The 25000-nt window shown below is 40.4% G+C and overlaps 1 protein-coding gene across 1 annotated transcript in view; it reads left to right on the top strand.

Annotated features, from left to right (window-relative positions):
* LOC126390499 (somatostatin-like receptor F_48D10.1) overlaps positions 1-1831 on the top strand; it is an 8972-nt gene extending 7141 nt beyond the window's left edge. Inside the window, exon 5 of the mRNA XM_050044833.1 lies at positions 1381-1831. Coding sequence (XP_049900790.1) covers positions 1381-1608 — 228 coding nt within the window. The 3' untranslated portion in view covers positions 1609-1831. The remainder of the gene's footprint in view (positions 1-1380) is intronic.
* The last annotated feature ends 23169 nt before the right edge of the window (positions 1832-25000 follow it).

Below are 25000 nucleotides of genomic sequence, written 5' to 3'. Positions count from 1 at the left end.
GACCAACTGACTCCCAGAGGGTTTACTGGTTCACATTCCAGCATGACTGTTTATTCTCAGGCAGGATTTCATTCAGTTTAACCTCCCAGCCAACAATTCTTGATACAGGTTAGAAAATGACAGAGTGACCGACACAGTCACTCATTAATTTAGAAGTACAGCCTAATACCAATTACTTGCTACATCTCTGATAAGGTGTAAACTCAGTGGACAGTAAACGGGCTGTTATCAATGGGATCAAATTATACTAGAATACATGCTGCATTGTTTCCTGCAAAACCCTCGTGTGTGGGTGGGCTTAGAGTTTAGCACAATACTGAGCTACAGCGGAGTGGACTGTTGGCTCCACACACCTTCCTCACTGTTAGATCAGGAGGAAGATGAGGCTGAATGAATAAGACCTTAGCTATTTTTTTTTTTTTTAATAAAAGCAAAAGTTTTGCTGATTAGTCTTATCTTATCTTACTAATAACTTTACACACATCTCCTCCTACCTCTTTCCATATAGCTCTGTTAGCTACTACAACCCTCAGGTGTAGTGTGTGTTTATTTGACTGCAGTGTCTATTTGCCCAAAGTCTCATTTGATTGGATGAACTTTTGTAAATGCCCCTGAGTGCAGGATGAGTCATCAACATTTGAGACCAGGGATTTTGATGTAAAAATGCTCCAATGCTGATTTTTTGACATTTTTGACAATCAACACAGGGAAACAAGATTCAAACTGGGAAAATGTATTTTTAATTTATCTGGGTTTTAAATCCAGTGTGGGAAGGGCGGACACCGCCACTAACAATAAACACTTAAATAAAAACAACACACTTAAATACAAAGGTTTAATTTCATAAAACTGTTAAGGATTCTAACTTGAACTTTATTTTCCCTATATTTTCTTGTGGTTGTTTTTTAAATGGAGAAATACAGATAGACCTCCCAGCAACACTCCACACACAAATTTAATCTGCTGCTGAATGCTGACAGGTTGTGGAGATGACTTTCCTCACACACAGTTAAAATCACTATATTTTTGTTGGGAGGCTGACAGGGAATAATGAGGGGAAACGCAACAAAGGCTGCAGCAAGTTCATGGTAATTATTGCAAAAAAACAGCTTATTATAGGCTTGTATTATTCACCTTTTTGCAGAATCATATTGTTTCCTCGCTGCCTAGTAACAAATATTCTAAGGCTGGAAACGTGTGCTTTAAACACAACGTATACTCATCTAGGTAACCTGGAGGTGAATTAACTTATTTTTCCACCTTCCCCTCCCGCCTCTCTCCATCAACATGCCACCCATCATTTGTTTTATCCTCTATCATTTTGCTGCCTTCTTCCTTTATTTCCCTTCCTCCATGACTCTTTTCTTCCTCTCTCTGAAGATCTCTCCTCACGCTCCAGGCTCGCCCACCTCCCACACAGCGGCAGACCTTCACCGTTCCACCCCTACATGTCAGCCTCTCTCCACTTGCCCAGGAACCGGACCCACCGCTACTACAGCAGTCTCCAGGCTAACCTCCATCGTAACCTCGGCTGAACTTCCCACCGTCACTGCCCTGACTACGCCCTCCTCCCCTGCATCCATAGCTCCGCAGGAACAGGAGCTATAGAGTGATGAACATCAGGCGTTTAAGGAAGTGAAAAGAGAAGCTATGGAGGAATAGCATGATGTAAGACTACAGATGTGGAAGCACAGGGATTGGATTAGCTGATCATAAAAGCAAAAATGGATGCTTTTCTGCAGCTGTAATGTAAAAATCCATTCCCAGGACGACATGAACACTCATTCTATTTTTCATATCTCAGTGTGTATCTATATGACTCGCCCAGCTGTTCAACAAGCCCTGTTTTTCTCTCCATCCAGCCATGTGACATAAGTGCCTTTCCAGCCACTTTCAGCAAACATCAAGGCTTCTCAACAGACACAGGAACGCTCACAGTTTCCTTCTTTCATGTGTCACACTAAATGTAAGAATGTATTTCCTTTTCCGAACCAAAAATGCCACTGAGGACACATTTAAAGCCAGTGGAGAAGATTTCCTGCAGGTATATCTCAAGTTTATGTGGGTAAACCGGGCATTACAGAGTTTTCTCTCTATTTGCAAACACACATTGTGGTTCAGTGTGGAAAAAATGAAAGGAATTTTCAGATAAAAGCTCACCTACTACAGCTTTAATTAAACAGCACAATGCACTGATTCAGTATCATGTTTTTTTTCTGTATTACAGTAAAAATGTATTTTTGTGTGTCGAGCTCCCTCTCACCTTTGTTCTCTTCACTTAATTTAAATGGATAAATTGTGACGAGTGAACAGCTTTGTGGAAAAAGTCTGCTGTAATCTTTTTCTGTATGCTATTTGTATTTTTTTTAAATGGTTTGCTTGCAGTTTATCAGCTTCTTAGTCAACAAAAATGTGACTCGTTCCCTGCAATGTGGTTTTCTGCAAACATATAGCCAGCATTGAGTACAAAACCTCTGACCTCTTTGTATATAAATGTTATTTTAAGGTTCAGTGTGTAGGATATAGGGAGATATATTGGCAGAAATATAATATAATATAAGAAGCATTTTTCTTTAGTGTATAATCACCTGAAAATAGAAATTGTTGTGTATTTGTTGCCTTAAAATGAGATGTTTATATCTCTATAGGTAGTGGGTCCTTGTCCATGTTATCTGCCATGTTGTACCGCCATGTTTCAACAGTAGCCCGGAATGAACAACAGAAACACTGGCTCTAGTCAGGGCCATTCACATCTTTGGTTCTTCCACCGAAGTTTGCAGCCCCTTCATGACAAACTGCTTTATTCAGTGTTTTACAGGTTTAAATCATGGCGTCCATTTGATTTGTAGAGGAGGACAACTCAAGGAGGATAATTTGGCTCCCGGTAAAAACCTCCTGAAAGTCTGGATCAGAAAAAAGACACAAGTTATCTGAGAAGATAGGTGAGCACACATTTGCAGGACCCGTCTTCAGCATGCCAAACAGTATAATAGAAACACTGATTTATAACGTGAAACTGCTTTATTCAGTGTTTTTTCCTGTTTGAATCACCTGCTCCATTTGTTTTGGACAGAAAGAGACCTCTGTGGATACTTTGGCTCCTGGTAAAAACCTCCTGAACAATGAACACTAAAGGAATTCTAACTGGGAGCAGTTTCGGCTGGTTGTAACTAGCAGTCCTCACCACTAGATGCCACTAAATCCCCCTAAATCTTCCACACTGCTCCTTTATTTGTGTCTTTGTGCATTTGTGCGTCATGTGCGTGTGCGTACGTGTGCATTTGTGGCTGTTTTGCATGTGTATACATGTTTCTCTCTGCAGTACATGATGCTGGTAAATTCAGGGTTTATAGCAGTATATATTGTGGCTAGTGTTACTGTGTGATCATGTTTTGCTCAGCGCCTTATTTAATAGATTAGATTACATATACGTACACACTGGCTAATTCTGATCAGACTGGCAGCAGAGTAGCTACCTGAGCCGGCACAGCTTCCATTAGCCATTGAAATGCTAAGCTTTGATTATGAAAGGTCCTGTATTGTGTTTAGAACAAGTGGAGGAGAATTATTTACCCTTGCCATAGAAAATACTTGTTTCCAATTGGCTCATAAGTGCTTTTAAAAATCATACAGTAAGATAAGGCAGGTAACCATAGCAACAACATTCCTGAGGTGTACCACACCTTAGTTTAGAGCTGCTTGGTGATACAGACCTTATCTGACTCTGCTTTAAAAACGTGACAATTTGAACACAACCTTTCTTCTTGCCAACTGTATGTTAGGACACCTCAAGTATTGCTTTATCATTGCATTTGTGAACAGTTTCTATATTCTGGTCTCTATATTATATCACCACACAATCCTTTGATAAAAGCAGACATTGTGATATTTGATAAATGTTGATTGGAATCAAATAAATGAAATTAATTTATTGCACCTGGACATATAGAAGTGAGAATGCGTTTGGACTGTCAGTGATGGATGTTTATACTTTTTCAACTACTTTTCCTCTGTAAAGAAAAAGAATCAATGGCATGCAGTGAATTAGGTGACTATAATGAGAGGAGGCAGTGACAGAGAAACTAATGGAAGCTGTCCCTGGAAGAAGAAAACAATCAAGACCATTCAGACTGAAAAGCTTTCACATGCAAACACAGAAAAAAATATTGTATATTTTACCAGATTATATACAGTTGATGTTGAGATTCTTGAGTGCTGTATGTTTGTTGGGTTTCTTTGGAATAAAACTGTGTGATGAAAAGCAAGACATTTCTGAACCTGGTATGTCTGTGCATTCCTACAGCTGATTCAAGGCTGTATTTATAATATATATTGAGGCATACACATCCCGCCTAAAATTCAAATATGCTAAAAATGAATTTGTTAAGGTTTGTAGTAATATTTGGAACCCTAAAGCAGACTCGAGAGGCAGAGTAAGAGTTCAGTGAGTTTATTTGAAGAGCTAGGTGCTGGCAATAGACTGCATGTTCAAGGCAGAGTCGATGTAGACGGGCAGGTTGAAGCAAGATGGCAGAGGGCAGGCAGACTGAGCAGGCGGAGTGGTTTCTTCTTTCAGAGTCCTCTCTGAATTGGTCGTAGTAGAGCGCAGACATGAGGCGTAGACGCTAGTGTGTAGATGGGTTGTTTGCTTATTTTGTCATTTAAATATAATCCCTCCACTCTCACACAGTCCTGATGAAACAGATTCACTTAACCTTAAAACCTTAAAACGGATTGTTGCTTATTAAATAATGACTATTCAAGGTTATAGAAAGAATTGAAACCAAGTTTTCTGCCAAACTGCTTCAATGCTGCAATAAAATATTATAAAATCAAGCTTCACTTACTAGTTTGAATAGAATATATAATATAATAATACTAGTCCATACCCATTGAGTGCACAGTTGCCCACATACAGTTTCACATGGTGTGTGTTTGGGATACAGGTCATAGGAAATTGCAGATTAAATAGTCAACTGAACCCATTAAGAAGAGCAATGTATTCAGACAGAGTTTTTGTGAATTTGATAGTACGAAAATAAAAGTGGCCGAAACAAACATTCGGCCAAAGGGGGNAGTTTTCCAACTTTTGCCAAGAGGGAACTTTAGATATTGGTCCCTAGATTATGTTCACCGAGTTTCATGCAGATCAGTCAAACTTCCTAGGAAGAGATCGATTTTAAGTGTTTCTCAAAAAATTCAAAATGGCGGAAAATCTATATAACCGGAAGTTATGTTCCTCATGAGGAGAGGCATCTCTGTGCAAAGTTTCATGTCTCTACCACATAGGGGGCATGCTATATGCCCATTCAAAATTTGCAATTTCAATCGGTTGCTATTGCGCCCCCCTTTGGCCAACTGATGTAATATTGCTTCATTCGCATCCTCCCATGACCCTCTACCACTGTGCCAAATTTCACATGGATTGACCAAGTCAGTGAGGAGAAAAACGTAGAACAGACACACAGACTTACACACCCATAGTTTTCGTCATTATATAGTAAGATATCGTTGTCCATCATGGGTGGAAATTTGTCTTCGGCTCACCAAACAAACCCATCAGTCACTCTGCTGAGTTGAGGATACTGATGGCACTTGGGATGAAGGACTTTTAAATACAATTTTAGTTGCCAGAGGGACTCTATAGCACCTCCCGGAGCTCAGGAGTTCAAACTGGCTAAAGAGAGGCTGGGAGCTATCTACCAAGCTGCTCCTCGCTTTCTTCCCCGTCCTTTCTGTAAAGAGATGGGTCAAGGACTTTTGTGTCTCGCCAACTATTTTGCATGTTGCATGTCTAGAGAGTTTTTATTCTTGGATGTAACTGTACCAGACAGGAAGGTGAAACATTACAACACTCTCAACCATAGTGTGGTACACTAATTCTAAAATCTGCTGGCTAACACTGAAGCCACTGAGCTTCCCAAGAAGATAACGTCGCTGTGAGCGTCTCTTGAAAATATACTCAGGATATCCAGAGAAGCTCATGAGGGAGTCCAGACCTGTACCAAGGTGTTTAAAAATTTCCACAGTTTCAACACGTTGGCCATTGGGTGAAACTGCCTCTGTCTTCAGATCTTATTTTGTGCAGATAATCAGCTGTTTAGTCTTGGCCACATTAATTTCTAACTTGCTGATGTGACGCCATGTTTGAGCGGCTGTAGTGTGAGCCAGGTAGGCAGCTTCACCTGATGGGTCTGTTTGATGTAACATACCAATTAAGGCCATGTTATCAGCACATTCAAACAATCTAAAAAATTCTCATTGATCATAAATTCATTAGTAAACAGAGAGGATAGCACAGGGGAGAGAACACGTCCTTGCGGGCAGCCTGTGCTCACAGTGAGCACATCTGACATGTTTCCCCTGGCAAAGTCTCTCTGTGGACGGCAGGTAAGAAAGTCTTTGATCCAGAGAATGAACTAGTTTTTTTCCATAGCTTCTGGGGCTCAAGTGATATCATATGACCTATGGAGAAACTTCAGCAACTTGGATCGGTCACAACATTGATTGGGAAGGAGACAAAGATCTAAGAGAGTTTAGAATATTTTTATCAGACTTACCTCATATCATCATGACTTTATGAATCAATAATTTACTCCAGAGAAGTGGAGGAATTGCAGAAATCACATCCTTACACTGTGTCATTGTCTGATTCTGTGAGTGTGCGTGTGTGTGAATCTTTTTTTCCCAGAAAAGTCTTTGGAGACGGCCCATCATTGTAATGACCATACACTGGATGTCAAGTCGACTCTCCTCCATTACTTATGTATCCTCTGCATGCAGAAGCACGTTCAGATGTAGGCTACACACTCTCGGTAGCGTTATGAAATCAGTGGTGCATTACTGCATGAAATGATTCATATGACTCAGTCCTCTGACATCACTGCCATTCGTGTGTGTGTGCAGGTCTGTACTTTCAGAGCAGAACATCTATTTTTTTCTGTGTACACTACATTATCTTAAACACACAGCTTTAAGAAAGGTGTGACTCGAGTGCTGTGTGCAGGCTCCTGACATTTCTGTTCGAGGAGAAAATGTCAATCTGCTTTCTAGATTGTCAAATGATCTGTGGTCCAAACAAAATCATCAGGTAATGGTCGATTTAAGTTTTGTCTTGAGTCTTTATCCTAAGTATTTGATTGCTAAAATGTGTACAAAACAATTAAGAGAAAGAAATGATGTCTTTGAGAGTGACAGCAGGTCTAAGCATTGATCCATATTGGCGGATGAGTGTTTGTGTTTGTTCCAGGCTGTGATACAGTGGAAAACATTTCTAACTATAACCACCTGCTGCTGATTATAAACACAATTAACACTTAAGAAAAGGATTCATTGTTTTGGAGACTATAGTGTTACCCACATCAATTAGATGCTTGATCTCCCCTTGCACAAACCCAGAGCAAATCAATTTTAATTACATTTTCATACATTACATCACAATCAGTCAAGCGCTGACAAATAAATCCTACTCATCACTTAAACTGTAAACCTTCTGCTCAGATAGATAATGTGTTAATTACTGTTACTCACTTTTTATCACCTCTACTGTTCCCATTTTTTGCACATGACCTTCAGCTCAATGCTCTCTTTTTTTTTTCTCTGTAAGATTATGACTGGCATAATAGACTTGCCAGTCAAATGGCCATTAAAGCTTGTCATATGTTTCCCTGCAGAATGTTTTCTTTCTGGATTAGGACGTTAATCACTTGGGGTTTGACTGTCACTGTGTATCTGTCTATACAGACTCGAAGACTGACTGACTGTCCACTCCACTGAAGCAGAGAATGAGAAGCAGGATGTATATGAATTTTAATTTTAAACTTAAAGCCCCCAAAAAATGGACCCACAAAATACTTCCCCACTTGCGTTAAAGTCACAATACAGGAGTGCACGCCGTTCAAAGTAAGTAACAGTTATATCAATATTCAGGTGAGACAATATCTGAGTCTATTGTGATCATTTTGAAACATTTCCCCTGAATGACTTCCTGGTGAGATTGCCCAGAAATAGCTAAATGATCTTTAACATGCAGGAATTACTGACAGCATGTAACTAATGCAAAACCAAGCATGCAGTATCTAAAGCAGCCTAGAAAAATACAGGACCAATGAAGTCCACAGAGACATCAGACAAAGAACGAAGGTAATGTACGGCAGGAACCACCTGGGCCTCTCTGTGATGTCGGCACCAGTCTATTATTAACTTAAGAAAATATCAAAATGTATTACCATAATGACACACCACTGCCACTAATAAACACTGACTCACCAATGTCAGTTCTGTTCGCTCCTCTCTTCAACCTTACATTTACATAAACATTATATTTTGGGTTTCCTGCACCGTAAACTTCATTCTGCTTAACTTCATTCAACCCATCGGCTGTATTCGGCGTCTGACTTCCGGCAGACGGNGTTTCCGACTTACGTTTATATATAAGTAAATATGCTGAACCATTGCGATGGATTCAGAGTTTGCAGTGACGCCAATTATGTTCCGCCTCGTTAATTCACCGCACGGAGCGTTTAACCTGGCAACAACTGCAGCCGGCTCAAACATGATTGGTCAATATCACGCAGACTACAAACAGCCTACAACCGGAAACCAGGGCTCTTCCGCTCTTCTTCTAGAGGCAAGATCTCCAGGGTTTGCCTACAGACTCTACATTCACTGAATGTAGAGTCTGTATATAGAGACTAGCTTAACTTAGACCTGTTGTCCTCATTTGTGGACACTTTAATGCTCAGTCTGGAGCTGATCCTGACACAAAAGTGGACAACATACAAAACCTGATCAAATGTTATGGTTGGAACTTGTTTATTTGTGCTAAATAACATCTGTAGTTTGATATGGCAACAAATGTGACCAATTTTAGCAACAGTAACGAGCTAAAATGGTGTTAATTAGGAAGTATTTGTTTGATGACATTGTGACTAAATTATTGTATTATCCCAGCATTTCACACAGGCAGTGTGACAGACTGTTCCTATCAACACACTGTGACCTCATCACATATCGACGTTTGGTCATGCACTTTCCACATTCACATACGACGTGCAAGGTACCCTGGGTGTGTTGGGTGTTGATGTTCTGGGACGCCGTGTCAAGTTCTGCCTGTTACATGCATCGTCTTCTTTCAAGATACACTTCAGTTTTCACAGGAAATTTACTGTTGACAGTCTCTTTCAAAATAAACGCACTACGTTTGAACAGTACAATGCTGTGAAATGACCTTTTTTTCCCTTCAACAACAAACACATGGTTGGGTTTAGACAACAAAAACACCTGGTTAGGTTTAGAAAAAATAACAGGGTTAGGCACCCATCCACCACCCCTCCTGCCCTCCCTGTTCTGCTGCGTTTCCCCGTTTAAACTATTATGGCAACCAGCCACATATCATGCCAATGTTAAAGGATGCTTTTTTTTGTTGGTTTCTGAGGCTGCAAGTCACTGCCCAAGCGCCAGATTTTGACGACATCAGAGTGAGACTGGGCTCTTCCCACAGACAGAAAGGACATCCATTGATTGGACTATGGATCAAGGAAATTTTAATACAAAGTTAAAAAACTAACAAATCACAAGGCTTTTAGATGTATTGCATTATTTGCAACAGTTTTGAACAGTTTGAGACTTGAACAGTGACCTCTGACCCATACAGTTACAACACATTACTCAACAATGTTCAGGTATTGAAATAAAAAGCTTTATAATTCATTATGCACTTGTGACCGTTAAAAATAAACCCATTACCCTGAGGACATCTTTTTTTTTTTCTAAAAAACTACTTCCTGTTCAAGGACAATGCTTAGATTTCATACTTATCAAGCCCTACGTTCCCAAATAGCGCTGAGAAATAAAAATAGATACCAAACAAAAGCTGAGGTCTCAGGAGGTTAACATTTTATTTTAACTGACGGCTAAATAGTATAGTAGTTGCATACTGTAGCTTGAAAACAGATTTTCTTCTAAGTTAAATCAAAATGAAAATAACACAATACAACGCTTCTTGCTTCTGCCCCGCAAGCATTGTCATTTGCCTGTTGCTGTTTGATGAGTTGTTTCGTAGGCTCGCTATGCTTGACCTTTAGCTCCAGTCTTTAAACTAACAAGCTTGAACACCCACACATGCGTGCAGGCATGGGCTCGCACACAAAGCAGGAAAGGTATGGCCACGTACTGAATAGCTTCTCTCCACATACTGAAAGACACTGACACTTTTATGACTCATATTGTTCTCCAGGAGGCTGCGTGTGCTGACAGACGGAGTGAATTAGAATGAAAGATGTGTGTGAGGGGCAGAGAAATGTAAAAGATGAAGAGGCTCAAAATGTGGATTTAAACATAAAAGGCGGTGAGACAAATCTATATGCGACATGCTGGGTTAAACAACAGACTGAGACAAAGAACTGATGGAGTGACCGCTTGTCCTCTTCTCATCACTGGCCATTGATTGGAGTATATTGAACAGGCAAACATTGTGCAAACACACACAGAGGCAGGCAGATGCAAGCTCACATGTGGCTGCATCCAGCCGGTATTCATGATCCTTTGGCAGCCACTGTTGATGCTCTGCTCTCGATATTAACTCTCCATTCACTCATCCTTTTATGTATTAAATTGTGTCATGCTATCTGTGAGGTTTTGCTCTGTCATCTTCTCCCATTGCATCTTTCTTTCTTCTCTTTCTTCTCTCAGTTCAAAGCTCAGTTTTCCAACCCACGTTGATCAGCTTCTCGTATACGCTATTTGCTTTTTCTTTATCCGTTTCCTGTTCTATCCACCTCTTCACTTGGCTGTCTTATTCATGCAGGCCTGCTGCTGAAAGATTATTCATGAAAAAGTGAAGAGCTACTGTGTGTATAGACAGCCACAAGGGAACTAAGAGAGCGTGCAGTAGTCAGAGCGGAGACAAACGTTGGAAATATGTTCCAGTCATCTCCTGTGGCCTCATTTCCCTTTGTTTCATGACAGTAAACATCCTCCACAGTCATCCTCTGTAGCTGATGGAGTCAATCAATAACAGGTCAATAACGTTGTGTCTGACCTGTAACGGCAGAACCCCTATTCAGCCAATCAGTGTCTTTTTGAAACTGCTTGGCTGCACTGATGAGATGTATAATTTTCCCAGGGGTTCATCCCTGTTCAGTCAGTGGTTTCAGAGATAATGATTGGTTCTTGTGGTCAAATGAAAAAAAAAACAAATCAATCATTTCTCCATGCTTCATCAAAATATACTCTGAGATATGATATTGCCTGTGATGAACACACAAAGTCTTCACTGTCATTACACTTTGTGTTAAGGCTTTGTCACACCAGCATTTAAATGTCTTGTATGCAGGATTTTGTGGCATCTAGCGGTGAGGTTGCCAACTGAAACTTCTCCTGTGTGCCGAGCATGTAGGAGAACTGTTGTGGTTGTCAGTTAGTCTATCATTTATGTAGCTTCTAACTGAATTTCTGTGATTTGGAGTTTAGTTCCTCTCCTGTGTCCTGTTTGACTATCTGCTTTATTTTACTGTTTCACTTTATTAAAGGCTTTTCTTCAATTAAGGCAAGTCTAATAATACGGCAGTGAGGAAAAGTAAAAGCAGAAACAACCACAGTCTGTACATTTACATGCACGCAGTAATCGAGCTAAGCTCAAAGCTCGGCTAATCAGTCAAGTCGGACTTCTCGTCTTGTCTGAGTGTACATGCAGAAGAGAAAATCAAATTTCTCACCAAGTGCGTCTGACTCCGCCTCGATAGGCGATGCTGTGTCCTTTTTAATATAGTGCGTATTGAACTAGTTCCGGTTCTTGTTCAGAAACTTTTTTAAATAAATCTGCGTTTTGCGTTTTCCTACTATCCATAAACTTCAAAATGTTTAACTCCTTTAGCTGTCGGAGCATGAATGTAGTTTCCTCATCCGTCCAGAAGTGCATCTTCTGCTTCTCAGTCGCCATGGTGCTTGTTTATTTGTTTTTCCGGGAGTTACTGCACTGCTGCTATGTCATCTCCTTTTTCTTCTGGGTGAAAGAAAAAGTGGTGTGTTATGGTGATATTGCTGCATGTATAGTCCGACTCCAGTCAGACTTTACATGCAGCAATCGGTCTTTGTCAGGTGACGTAACGCTTGTGACAGCCGCAGTGTATTGTGGGTCGAATCGCCAATCAACAGTGAACATCGTCTTTGCGTGTGGCATTTCCTATATTTTGCTTAATTTGTAAGGTTGTCTACATTATTACAGTTTCTGATTTACAGGCCGATGACAGGCTGACAGGTTTATTTCTGTGGTTAGACAAGCTGATGTCGGTTAAACCAGATGATTAATAACTGCTTGATGCTTGAGTAATTATGTTGTATGAAAAAGGGGTAGGATTATTAGATCATTTTCACTTTTTTCTAGCTCCTGTGATGTGAATGAGATCATTTTTCACAATAATATAATACACATGAATCTTTTATGCCCACAATTAAAATAAGTAAAGCAAATCAGACAAAACAAGCAAACTAACCGTAACCACCAACCATAACTTCACTTGATTACAGCCAAGTTAGCTTACCTTTGCAGTGACGAGTGTGTTGTCGCAGTCCTGCGGTCGAAATGTGAACAGTTGCTGCACCCAGCCATTCGTGAAATGTCCGTGAGCTTCGAGAGATTTATGGTTTCTGAACTGTTCATATGTGTAAGCGCTGATACCGTAAATGAGGTAGTTTGTTATATCCAGTGATGAAGTTGGAGGCAGTAATGTAGCGTCGGAGCTCCAGTCTTTAGCTGTGAGGTCGTACAGATCTATGTTATTGATTGTCGACAATTTAGCCAAATACCGGTCCCTGGTCACCTTGATAAGTTTGTCCCTGTACGGTATCCTCTCATCCTTCTTATTCTTCTCCAGCTCGGCGACTGGGTAACAGTTTAAAAACTCACTACTAACTGCTTACGTTACTAACTACGACTTCCCCGGACAGCTACTCCAGTTCCAGTTCTGTTTTTACATCCGCGGTACAACCAAAATGGCGCCTGGGGGCGTGTCTGCCAGTTAGGACACGTGACTGACAAAGACCGATAGTTCGATTTTCAATCAGATTATCTAGGTGTGTTAGTTGAGCTAAGGATAGTCCAGTTTCAGTTGGACTAAGCTAATAATTCGATTTTCTCAAGCTGCATGTAAACGTACTGAGTGAGATGTTTGATGAAGAGCTACAGACTAGAAGCTGACATTTTTTTGGGAGTGGGATGGGAACAATGGGAATCAGTTTCACTATTCTTCACGTGATTGGGACGGGATGGGAAAAAAAAGTCAGCGGGAGCGGGCAGGACAGGCCTGTCGCGATGTGCGAGTCGGTTAATTGCACGGTAAATTAAAAGGGATTAATTGCCATATTCATGCGTGTTTGTTTTCCTCGTCTCTCCACCAAAGAGACTGGACAACAAGAGCGTTCACTGCCATGCATCGTCTGGCAGCCAGGTGAGTTGGTTCATTAGCGTAATGAACGGAGGGAAAGCTCTTGTCATCGAGTGTCGTTGTCTCTGTGGGGGAGGCGGGGCTATGGGCCACACACACACACACACACACACACACACACACACACACAGTGCGATCTTGCGAGGGGGAGACGAAGCGGAGGAGAAAACAGAGCTGAGCGTAAGAGAAGGGAACTTGTTCCTAAACCAAACACCACGGCCCCTGTGTGGGAGTGTTTTGGATTTAAACCAAATGACAGAGAGCAGCCCAGTAATTTGGATGAGCCGGTGTGCCGGGTTTGTTCTAAAACCATCTCAACAAAAAGAGCGAATACGACCAACTTAACTGCACACCTGCTACAACAGTAACATGCTGCTCTAACACTGATGCTTCAGTAGGCTATTAATAATCTCATGATGTCATATATAATAATATCAGTCAGAGGAACCAAACACTACTCTTACTGCAATACTTTAACTACATTTTTCTCTCTCAGTACTGGTTCTTCTTATGACGTGTTGTCTGACCACATCAGAAATAAAATGTGTTTGTCATTCTGAACAGCATCACAACAGGTGGAGTGAATGTTAAAATAATTAGGCAATAAACATCAAAACACAACATTAGATGTCATATTTGGGTTTATATTCAACTAAGGTAGGTATTGTGTGATCCATGTACTATATATATATATATATGTATATATATATATATATATATACATATATACATATATATACTTTTTTTTTTATTGGAACTGAAACACAACACGGGAGCAGGATGGGACGGGAGTCATTCTTGTGGGATTGGGACGGGACAGCTCACCTCCAACAGGTAAACTTCTTTAACCTGCCCTGCTGTGTGATGGAAAAATGCATGCAGCAAAAATAAAAGGGAACTTTAGCCTGGATCAGCACCCTGCTTTTGAATGTCATCACTCAAGACAAGCCATCATCAGTTTAAGACACATCTTAAAGAAGGTAGCCCTGTTGTAATGGATACGCAAATCCCTGTTGAGCTGGGCTGATGGCCCAAATCAAACCAAATCAAGCCAAGCCAAGCCAAGCAAAGTCAAGCCAAGCCAATCCAGCTCATGACTATCAAAAAGGGGTATATAGGTGCCCCTCAAGCATTAGCGTTGTCTTACAGTGAGTGAGCGGCACAGTAAAGAGAAAATAGAAAGCCCTAAAAGCTGCGGAGTGTCTTGAGAGAGATTAAAGAGCAGAAGAGGAGCTCCAAAGCACAGAGTGAGAAATACAAAGAAGGAGGTAAACAGAGGAGTGTGACAGTGACACCCAGTATCATTACACAGGGATTTCTGGTCTGCTCTGTTCACAGTGACAGTTGTAACCACCATAGCTATTTGCACTTTTATATAATTAGAGCTGTCTTAGCTGTCTAAAGGAGCAAAAGAGTTGGACTGAAGCCAATGCAGAAATCCTGTGTGTGTGAGTGTGAATACGCGTGTGCTCAGACAGACTTGTGTCATTGTTTAAAAGCTGAAGACCCCCTGGTGAGATTATGGGACATTCAGGCCAGACAGCGAGGTCCTCCGGGGAATGAAATGAAAAGCAGGGGTGTTGAAATAGAAAGGCCACGCTGTCGGCGGTCTGCATTTATCGCAGCTCTGCAGCTCCAGATTCTCTCCCTCATCTCAACACTCTGTGCTGGAACTCTCTCATTCCTCCGCCACTCCTCTCAGCCATCTCGACAGCACTCAGCAAGTTGTTGCTTCTTTCCTCCTCTCTCCTTTTTTCCTGTCCTCATTTCAACCATCTAAAAATACAAAATATAAAAACTGTGAATACTACATATGGAATGATATCTCATAGAGGGCATTAACAACATCAAATAAAAAAAAAGAATATGTTCCTTCTTAAAGAGTACAGAGGGAGTGTGTTTCTCACACTTTCCCCTTATTTTTCCCACATGGTCACACACACATACACACCTGCTGCAGCAGCAGGGACTAACACAGCCGTCACGAAGCTTCACACCTCTCTTCCCACTGTAATGAGCTGCAAATGAACCGTGCATTGAATTACTTCTTCTCTGTCTCAGGCATCTGTCAGTGTTCCCCTGACCTACAGGGCTGCAAGGTTTCATTCTTTCTGTTATCTAATTGCATTTACTGGGCACAGCAGCTTGTAATCCAACCCTTATTAATATCTGGAGTTCACAGCAGTTTCAGCAGTCCCAAATCTGAAATTCTTTGTCTTCAAACACCATTATTAGCTGCTGGTTCCTCAAAGCTACCTCATAGTCTGACTTTATATTTGTTTACTTAACATGCTTTTTATATTCTCCTAGAGGTCCAGTGTGCAGGATGTAGGTGTATCTATTGGCAGAAATGGTATGTAATATTCATAACTATGTTTTCAGTGGTTTATAATCTCCCGAAAATAACAATCCTGTTTTTGTTACCTTAAAATGAGCCATTACAGAGCAGTTCCTCCACAGAGTCTGCCATGTTGTTCTACAGTAACCCAGAATGGCTAGACCAAACATTGTCTTTAGATAGAGCCATTCACATTTTCATGTTTTCACCTCAGCCACTGTGGTTCTCATACCCTTGGCACACGGGACAAGTTTCAGTTCTGCAACCTCATGCTACATGCCACTAAAGCCGACACACTAGACCTTTAATGGAATTGTTATACTGATAAAATATTTACTAAAACATACACTCATATCTGTGTTAGGTACAGGTTCAGTGTTAATTTTGACAGCTATTTTAGATTTAGTCTTAATCTTGAGACCAAAATGCCTATTCGTTTTAGATACATTTTAGTCATATTTATCCTGCATAGATTTAGTCTAGCTTTAGTCAACTAAAATTCATGACATTTTAGTCAACATGTTTTCTATATGATTTTTTAATCTTTAAACAAATCCAAATAGGCTAATTCTTGTATCAGAAATTAGAATCAAGTTGACAAGTTGTGTACAGATTTCATTAAGACATTTTTTTTCTACAACCACAAATAATTTCTGAACGCTTACAAACTGTCATTTCTCCAGCACTTTTTGACAGGTTCAGGGGGTGATTTACAAGCACGCACTTACTGATCATCATTTCAAAGCTCAACATCTCTTTAATTGTGCTCTCAAAAACTCTGACACCACAAATAAATTAAATGCAACAACTATTTGTACCCAGGTTCATTGTAAACTCTGACCTATCTATCTCACTGTAATGAAGCAGAAAAATAACTTAAATAAAGCCTGAATTCTTTCTCAATCTGTAATATGTTCATCTGGAGGTTTAAACTCATGTTTCAAAGAGTTGGTGATTAAACTTAACTTTTTTCTCTGTCAGAGAAAACTGATCAGTTCAGTCTAATTACAGCACAGCTACACTCATACCTACCTGTCACACAGCACCAACCCATAAACCTTTCTGAGACAGTCCAGACTGAGTGGGGTCCCACAGGGATGGTTGCTTGCTCCGCTGCCATTCAATGCCGCTAACAGCCGCTAACTACGCCACTGCAAGTAACAAACTCCACAAATTCATTCAGCAGCTCCACCATCCACAGTCAGACACACACGGCTAATTATTTACTGCTGAACTACAGCTCACAACTCATGCCAATGGCTGACGCTGCTCCGGTCGGTGTGAGTGTTTTTGCTGGCTAGCGAAACATCCTGGTGCAGAGTATTTGCTCGAGTTTACCAGCCTATTGCTCATGCGGCATTTAAAGATGATTACAAGCACAGCTGTTCTTGGCTTTCAATGTCTGATAGTCCACCATGAACATTTTTGTCATGTCTGGTCTTGTAAGCGAAAAGTGAGTGAAAACTTAGTTTTTATTATCAAGGTCTATTTTTACCATCGTCTTGTTTTCGTCATGAAAAAAGGTTGTTGATGAAAAATTTTCATCATAGTTTTTATCAGTGAAATTAACACTGATGGTGTTCTACTGTAGTATCCTGACATGACTGCATGCCTTGCCTTCGGCTAAAGGAGGAACTGCTAAATATAACTGGTCATCATAAAATCATAGCTCAGAAAATGAAATAAAATAGAACATTTCTTTGCCTTAAATAGTCCAAAACCACCTAAAATAGGCTACATGGAAAAAAAGGGACACAGCTCAAGTAATGACATCAGCCAGTTTACTCTAAACATTATTAGGCCTACATATGTGCATTTAAATGTTGCACACATGCACGTATCCAAGGCAGCCCCCTCTTCTGACACATGCCTGCACAGTGCTGTTATATGGAGGGGTATTTATACAATAGCAGTTTATGACAATGTAAAAACAATGTGACAATATGAAAAGGGTCACGCATGGTGATGAACCATTAATGGTTCATCACCATGCGTTAACTGAATCTGCAGCTCCTCTTGGCGTTACTGAGCTGTATAATGAATTTCAGCTCATTGTTTAGCTGTCGGGCTGCAACTTTACTTTTCTGCTTCACTTTCACTGCTCTCATTGCAATTTCAACAACAAAAAAAGCTCTAAAAACAAACTGCAGTCACAGGTTTTTGTTCGGGTTCAGCCCACTTGACACGCTGCTGTGTTGTGGTATGGCCTATTCAAGTGCTGGAATTTGTTATTTATGTGACAACGCCTGAACGCAACACAGGCTCCGCTCCAATTGAGTGTGTGTAAAGTGCTGTACTGTGCTGCTGTGTGAGCAGCATGTTACACGCTGTCCATTACAATAACTATGTCAGGTAACAAACTGCGTCGGACTCGGGTCGGGTTCCATCAGGAAAATGCGGCCCATAGGGGGGTGTTGCCCAGGGCACCATTTAGGCTAGAACAGCCACTGTTGCGCTGTGTCTGCTGAATGTGTAAATAAGCAACTGTTCATCAACAAGTTCACCATATTAACCTAAAAGGTGATGATACTTCAGTGTTGTGTTCATGACTTGTTTTTCTGCTGCATCCAAGCACGAAAATACAAAAACAGGCAAGCACACCAGAAGCAGCTCCTTTTGGAGATTTTAATCACCACATGAGATGTTTTGGGCATCAGACATAAACAAGATAAGGAGACACACCTTTATATATACAACCAATGGTGTATGGCGTCCAGCACCCAGTATTTATCATTTTTGTATGTGCGTGCTGTTTTTTGAGTCTTCAGTTCGCTGCCTCCAAGTGCCCAAAAAAATCTGTTATTGCAAGTTTCACTATTTTTTTCACTGTTGCCTTTTTCTTTTCCCATAATTATGACATAAATATAAATGATACTAAACCTTACTTATCAGAAACTTTCTTGAAATTGTAACATTACTACTTGCATGGCAATGAAATAGCTACGGAAGCGTATTGCATTCACTTGACAAATAAAAAAAAATCTGTTTTTAGGAGTAATTTTTTCTGTTTTTCGTGGTAATTTTGTTTCTGTTTTTCGGGGAATTTTTTTTCTCAGTTAAGAGAGCAATAGAACAACAGATGCTTTTATTCCTTTCTTGAGAGCTCGATATAATGGAAGCAAACATGACCCGCTTGTTTAGTTTAATCCAGTTTTACTTTGTTTTGGGTTTGAGACACTGGGAGATACTTTTGTCTTTAAGTCATATAGATGGTGTTATCATTAGTTTGTCGACTTTACGCAGGCACCTTACTTGAGTCACCACGTAGCCAGCCTGAATGCATTTCAGATGCATCATCTTGTATCCATGGAGCTTGCCATATGTGTCCAACTGATTCTGGAGAAACACTGCAATGTCCAGCAGATCTGAATGGGCTTTTCGTCTGAACAACCTCAAAGTCTTAAGGTGCCTGCGTAAAGTCGACAAACAAAACAAAAAAATTACCACGAAAAACAGAAAAATAAAAAAATTATTCCAAAAAACAGAAGAAATTACTCAATAAAACAGATTTCTTTTTATTTGTCAAGTGAATGCAATACACTTCCGTAAATGGCAGACCTACTATTGCCTTTGAAAACAAAACAAACAAAAAACAACTATTGCTTCTGTCCCCACAAAGGATCTGACTTTCAGCTTTAAACATAATCGCCCATTTAAGTTCATTGCAACAGGCCTTTTCATCTGAAGCATACAGATAAGGCAACTAATGAGTTTTTGTGATCAAACAGTGATCCAGGTTTTACTTTATCAAGACCAAACTGAAGACAAACCCCATCTTCACAAACAAGATGTAATGGCTGCATGACAGATATCAGAGTTTGCTACATGTCAGACATAAGCAATATCAGTAAATGACCTTGAATAAGCTGAGAGTCATAGTCATTGCTCAGACACGCTGATCTTTTGTACACGATGGTGGTCTTGAAAATGTTTTTTATTCATGGCTCTTATTGTCTGTGACTTCAATGTTTTTTTGTCACTTATACTTTTCATAGAACTGCTTTTTGTTCTTTGTACCCAGAAGGCATTGTGGGTTTGAAAAGCTCTTTGTCTGCTGTTTCTGCAGCAGTGATTCACACATTCACTCTTCACACCTTCACCAATGTCATGAGGCGTGAATGACTTTCTCATTTCTGACACAAATAGATGGTCATAACAGAGGTTCTTAATCCTGCTACTCTGACCCCTGAGGAAGTTCGGCTCTTGTTTTCACTTGCTGTCATTGATGCAATCAACTAAGATGCAAGTCCCTCTGGTCCACAGCAGGGGGAAATTCGAGTACCTTGACTTTTAATATCAGACAGTAAAACAAAGTGTTGCCATAACAATCTCCCAGAAGCTCGAGTGGATGAAATCATGGACCCTGATGAGGTGTCAGATCTGAGACAACCATGAAATTGTAGAAAATTAAGAAGTGAGAACATTTTGTTGCAGTCTGTCCACAGTGCAGCAATGAAAGCAGAAGGTTACTGTTAGCACACCGTTACCTTAAGGGGGCAAGGACGTATATCCACTGGTGATGGGGGGGCATGTCCCCTCACTTTCAGATTACCTTTTTGAAAATGTTCCTCTCACTGTTCAGCCACTATAGTCTTGATAAAGGAAAATAAGAGTTTACAAAAATGTTAATCTGCTTGAGTCTCAATCAGTTTTTTCCATGCACTTAGGGCCATAAGCTGAAGAGCAGCAGCGAGTGATGCAGTGCCTCGCAGGCTACACACACACTAACCTGCCTTCTTGGCAGTAGTCAATTTCAGGGAGGAAGAGGGGGGATGACACCTCACTTGTTAGTAAAATGAACAAGCTTCCTCTCATTAACTTGTCATCCTTCTCCATCCCCTGGGTCCAGACCCAGACGCCATCCTGTCTGGACCCAGGTGGCAACATCCTATGCTGAAAATTAAGCCAATTCAGAGGTGAAGCAAAAACTGCAGTTCTTGAATGATCACTTGAGTCAGTCCCCAGCTTTATAGCAGAAATTAACATAAACAGTAAACAGATTTGGTCTCTACAGCTTATTTCTCCCTGCATGACAACTGTACAGGTGGGGAATTTCTATATATTTTACCCATTTACATTTTATTAAGGGTTAACTTTGCTGACAGCATCCTTGGCTTTTCTTTCAGATCCATCCCTCGCTCTTCCACAGTAGTATGGTATGGTCACTTATGGCTTCAGAAAAAATAAAATAAAACACAAGATGGCGATGGCTGTGATACTGACCTTGAGGCTTCAAGACAAGAGTCCACAAGTGAATGGTTGACATCGCGGTAGCTGCATCCATTATTTTCACTGACCATGTCCGGACCCAAACCGATAACGGATAAAGGATTGAGAATCTTTAGACTACATTTTGACAGTGTTTCTGTTGTAACTGGTGCAAGATTAGGGGACAGTCACACATGAGCAAAATTAAAAACGGCAAATAATTTCCCATTCACTTCCATTCAATGTGAGCAGAGGGGTGGATATATATTTGTGGCAAAGCAAATTTGTATCTTCCCATCATGTGGACTTAAACTTTGATGAACTTTGATGAACAAAGTCTCAGCCTCATCCGGTGACAAAGAAGTATCTGTGGAGGAGACAGTCATTGTTGCCATGTCTAACCAACCAATAGTGTATGATACTGGCCATGAAAAATACAATCTGCCCACATGAGAGATTCTTCCTGGCTGGCAGTGAATCATGAGACAGGCATGCAACAGAAGAAAATGGAAAATGTACCAATAACCTTGCATTTCATAGTATTTATTATCAAGCTAGGAAACATTAGCTAGCAAGCTAGCTTTCTGTGTCCGTTACATCACACACTGCCCACACTCACACACCTTGGCAGGTGATAGTCACTTGCCTACTTCGCTCATGTGTGACCCTTGTAGCACTGATCTACCAGACCAGGAAATCACAGACCAATAGCATGTGATAAACATCTCACGTGATGCTACTCATCCAATCAGATCTGTGCATTCTGATAAGCATTGCGACACAAGTGACTTAGATACACATGTGGGAGAGATGAGGCAAGAGACAGCAGTCCAAGAAATAAGAGCAATTGCAATTGTTGTTGAAGGAAAAAACAGTTTTGTACCCATGCAGTGCGTTTATTTTGAAAGAGACTGTATGCAAACTGTACATTTCCTGTGAAAACAAAAGAGTTGAAAACACACAATGCAAGTAACAGGCTGCAGCTAACATAGCACCCCAGAACATCAACAACAAACGCACCCAGGCTAAGATGCACATCATATGTCGACATAGAAAGTCCATGACCAAACGCTGATATGTGACGAGGTCAGAGTGAGAATGTGTTGGGTTACTATGCGGCCTGAAAGGAATCCCTGCAAATACTAGAAGAAGAAAGATAAGAGAACAAGTGTTTGTCGGCCATCTCTACTTAAATTTGAGGGACGACATCCAAACATCTAGGAGAAAACCTTTACATGGAACTGAAGGACATCTACTGGCTCAAAATAAAGAAGACCTCAAACTAAGTTAGTGCAACACTTTCCCCATACAGACTTTGTGTGGTACAGAAAAAGAACCACTGACTGCTCGTGACAAGGGTTTTGTTAAGCACCTATAATGTGGACCTTTGACTGACACTTCCCATGGGGCTACAGCACCCTATGGACAGGAACATGTCAATTTAGCTCTTTCTCCACAATGTTGGTTGAGTGAAAAGAGGTCCTATAGCCTACCTCCCATGACAGCTCATTGATTGGATGTCAACCTGCTGTGCATGTCTGTACAGCAGAGAGACAGAAAAACAGTCATTACTTGACTTACAGAAAAAGGCACACACATAAAGAAAATATCTAGACAAAAGAAAAGTGGTCATCTCTAAAAATTAAGTTTAAGACTCTAAATTAGTATTGTTTTCAGTGATTCACAAAGGCAGGCAGAAACTTTTAATGAAAAGGGCAAAAAAATAGTTGGAAAAATTACTTTGCATGTAGATAGACTTTATTGTAATTTACATGTGTTACATATTTTCTTGCTGTATTTTTGTGTGGTGAAACAATATTTTCATTGCCTGATATTTTGAGAGATTATTAAAGATTTGTACATTTCTATAAGTGTGTGTCTAATGTATTTTGGGTTCCTGCTAGCTCTATATTTTGTAAAACTGAAACAATAAGTCAGACTTGTAGCTGTGTTTGTGCTGAAAGAAAGGGGTCATCCCTATGTTTCCCGGGTTCTATGTTCCCCACTTACCACCCAAAACGGTTCTATGTTTCCGGGTTCTATGTTCCCCGCTCAACCAAAAAGGGTTCTATGTTTCCCGCTTGGTTGAGCGGGGAACATAGAACCCTTTTTTGTGTAATCCGGGAACATAGAACCTTTTTTTGCAGGGTTAAGCGGGGAACATAGAACCCAGGAAACATAGATACGATCCTGAAAGAAAAAACACACACATGTGGGGGTAAGGACAAATTAAAGGAACATTTAGCTCACAAAATGACGAATTATATATTCAAGGGCATAGGTTTTATTTCAACATTGAGGGGACACATAAGAAAGGAAGGTTTGGGGGTCGTCCCCTATGAAAATGTGAGTGTCAAACTCTTAATTTCCTGCATTCTGGTGAATATTTTTGCACCAATTTATGCATTTTATGCGCCATTTTATACTGTATATGTCTCTGTAATTTCTTCAAAGTAAAAGTCTGCTACTGTTGTGTTTTTATTAGGGAGGGACAAATGCACATGTTCCAAGGGGAATGTGTCACCTTTTGCTGAAACCTCATTATTTAAAACACCCCTACATAAACAGGTGTACACATGGACAAGCAGTAAACCTGTGCTGTGTATGCAGAAGTGTTTTAAATAGTAAGGTTTGGGAAGTACCAAGCATACGACTGGATAAATGAAACACAAGGTGAGTAACTTATGTATAAATGATCATTTTGTGGATGAAATATTCCTTTAAAAGGTGCTCAACAAAGACAAAAATGAACGCACAGAGGCAAAAAATGAGCAAAAAGAATCTGGACTCAGGGTCAAGCTGGATGTTCTCTTAAGATGGGACTCCTTTTCTCTGTGCTGATGGCTAATGCGTAATACATGCTTAGTGCCTCTTATAGTCATTATCCACTGGGGGACACCAAGAGGGAAGGGGGCTGTCGAGCTGGAGGAAGAGGCTTTCCTGATACTCCTGACACACTTGAGAGGTAGTGGCATGCCATTAAAGCTGCAGCTGCTGTAACTTTAGAGATGAGAACCACAGGTGTGGGAAGACAATCAATCGGAGGAGCGACACTACAAAAGGTGTTAAGCATTTGAAAGCCAGCTGCGTCAGTTGTGTTGTTGGCATTAATTTAAACCAATAAAGTTGTCACTGACAAGTCTTTGCTCACAGGTTAGGATGGTTAGAAAAGCCACAGTCTTGACTGGCTGAATTTAGAAAACTTTTGTTGTTTCCTGTTCTGTACAGATAACAGGAGAAAAGCTGCAACCTTGAAGACATTGAGTTGTTGTCATTTGAAGTTAAAGTTAAAAGTAAATGTCAAGCCGAGTCAGCATAACTCCGTGTAGCTTACAATTTGTCAAAGGATTTGGCTCATGACAGCAACAATGAATAAATTCAGACAATTCAGTCTCAGCCCAACTGTCTTGGTTCAGTCTCACAGCTCTCACAACCTTGTGTTGAGCAGCAGCAGGCAGCTGTTTTCAGGAGAAAAACCTCTGATAAACTGACTGAACTCAACCTGCTCAGCCCCAAACAGCAGACAGGTACAGTTGGCGATGAGTGTGAGAACATAGCATAGCATTTTTGTATCAGTTTGAATGAACAGAACAAAAAAGACTCACTGCTGACATTTCTTTGTTCATTCAAAGTTGGACAGTTAGATGTTAAAGACAATAGCATGGTGTGGACAGCAGCCCATCTCTATTTCTTTTGTCTTTCTTGCCCCTCTCTTTGAATGTTACATACAAATAAATGACTCAATAATCTCATCATTGTCTCAGTCCATTTGTCTTTCATCTCTCCTGACAGGCTGCCTAAAGCAAGACACATTTCTATCTGTAGCTGCAGCAGCAGCAGCAGCACCCTGTGAGAATGTATCTGTGAATATAAATGAGCATATTCGCCCTTATGTGTGTTACATCTGTGCATGATGTATGTGTAATAATACAAGTGACAGATGACACAGATTAACATAATGCGATGTGTGAAATTAGCAGGATGTTGAAACAAGATTTAGGCTATATAA

This window comes from Epinephelus moara, chromosome 5, assembly GCF_006386435.1.
Source record: "Epinephelus moara isolate mb chromosome 5, YSFRI_EMoa_1.0, whole genome shotgun sequence".
Taxonomy (NCBI): Eukaryota; Metazoa; Chordata; class Actinopteri; order Perciformes; family Serranidae; genus Epinephelus; species Epinephelus moara.
This window is presented reverse-complemented; position numbering and strand designations above follow the sequence as displayed.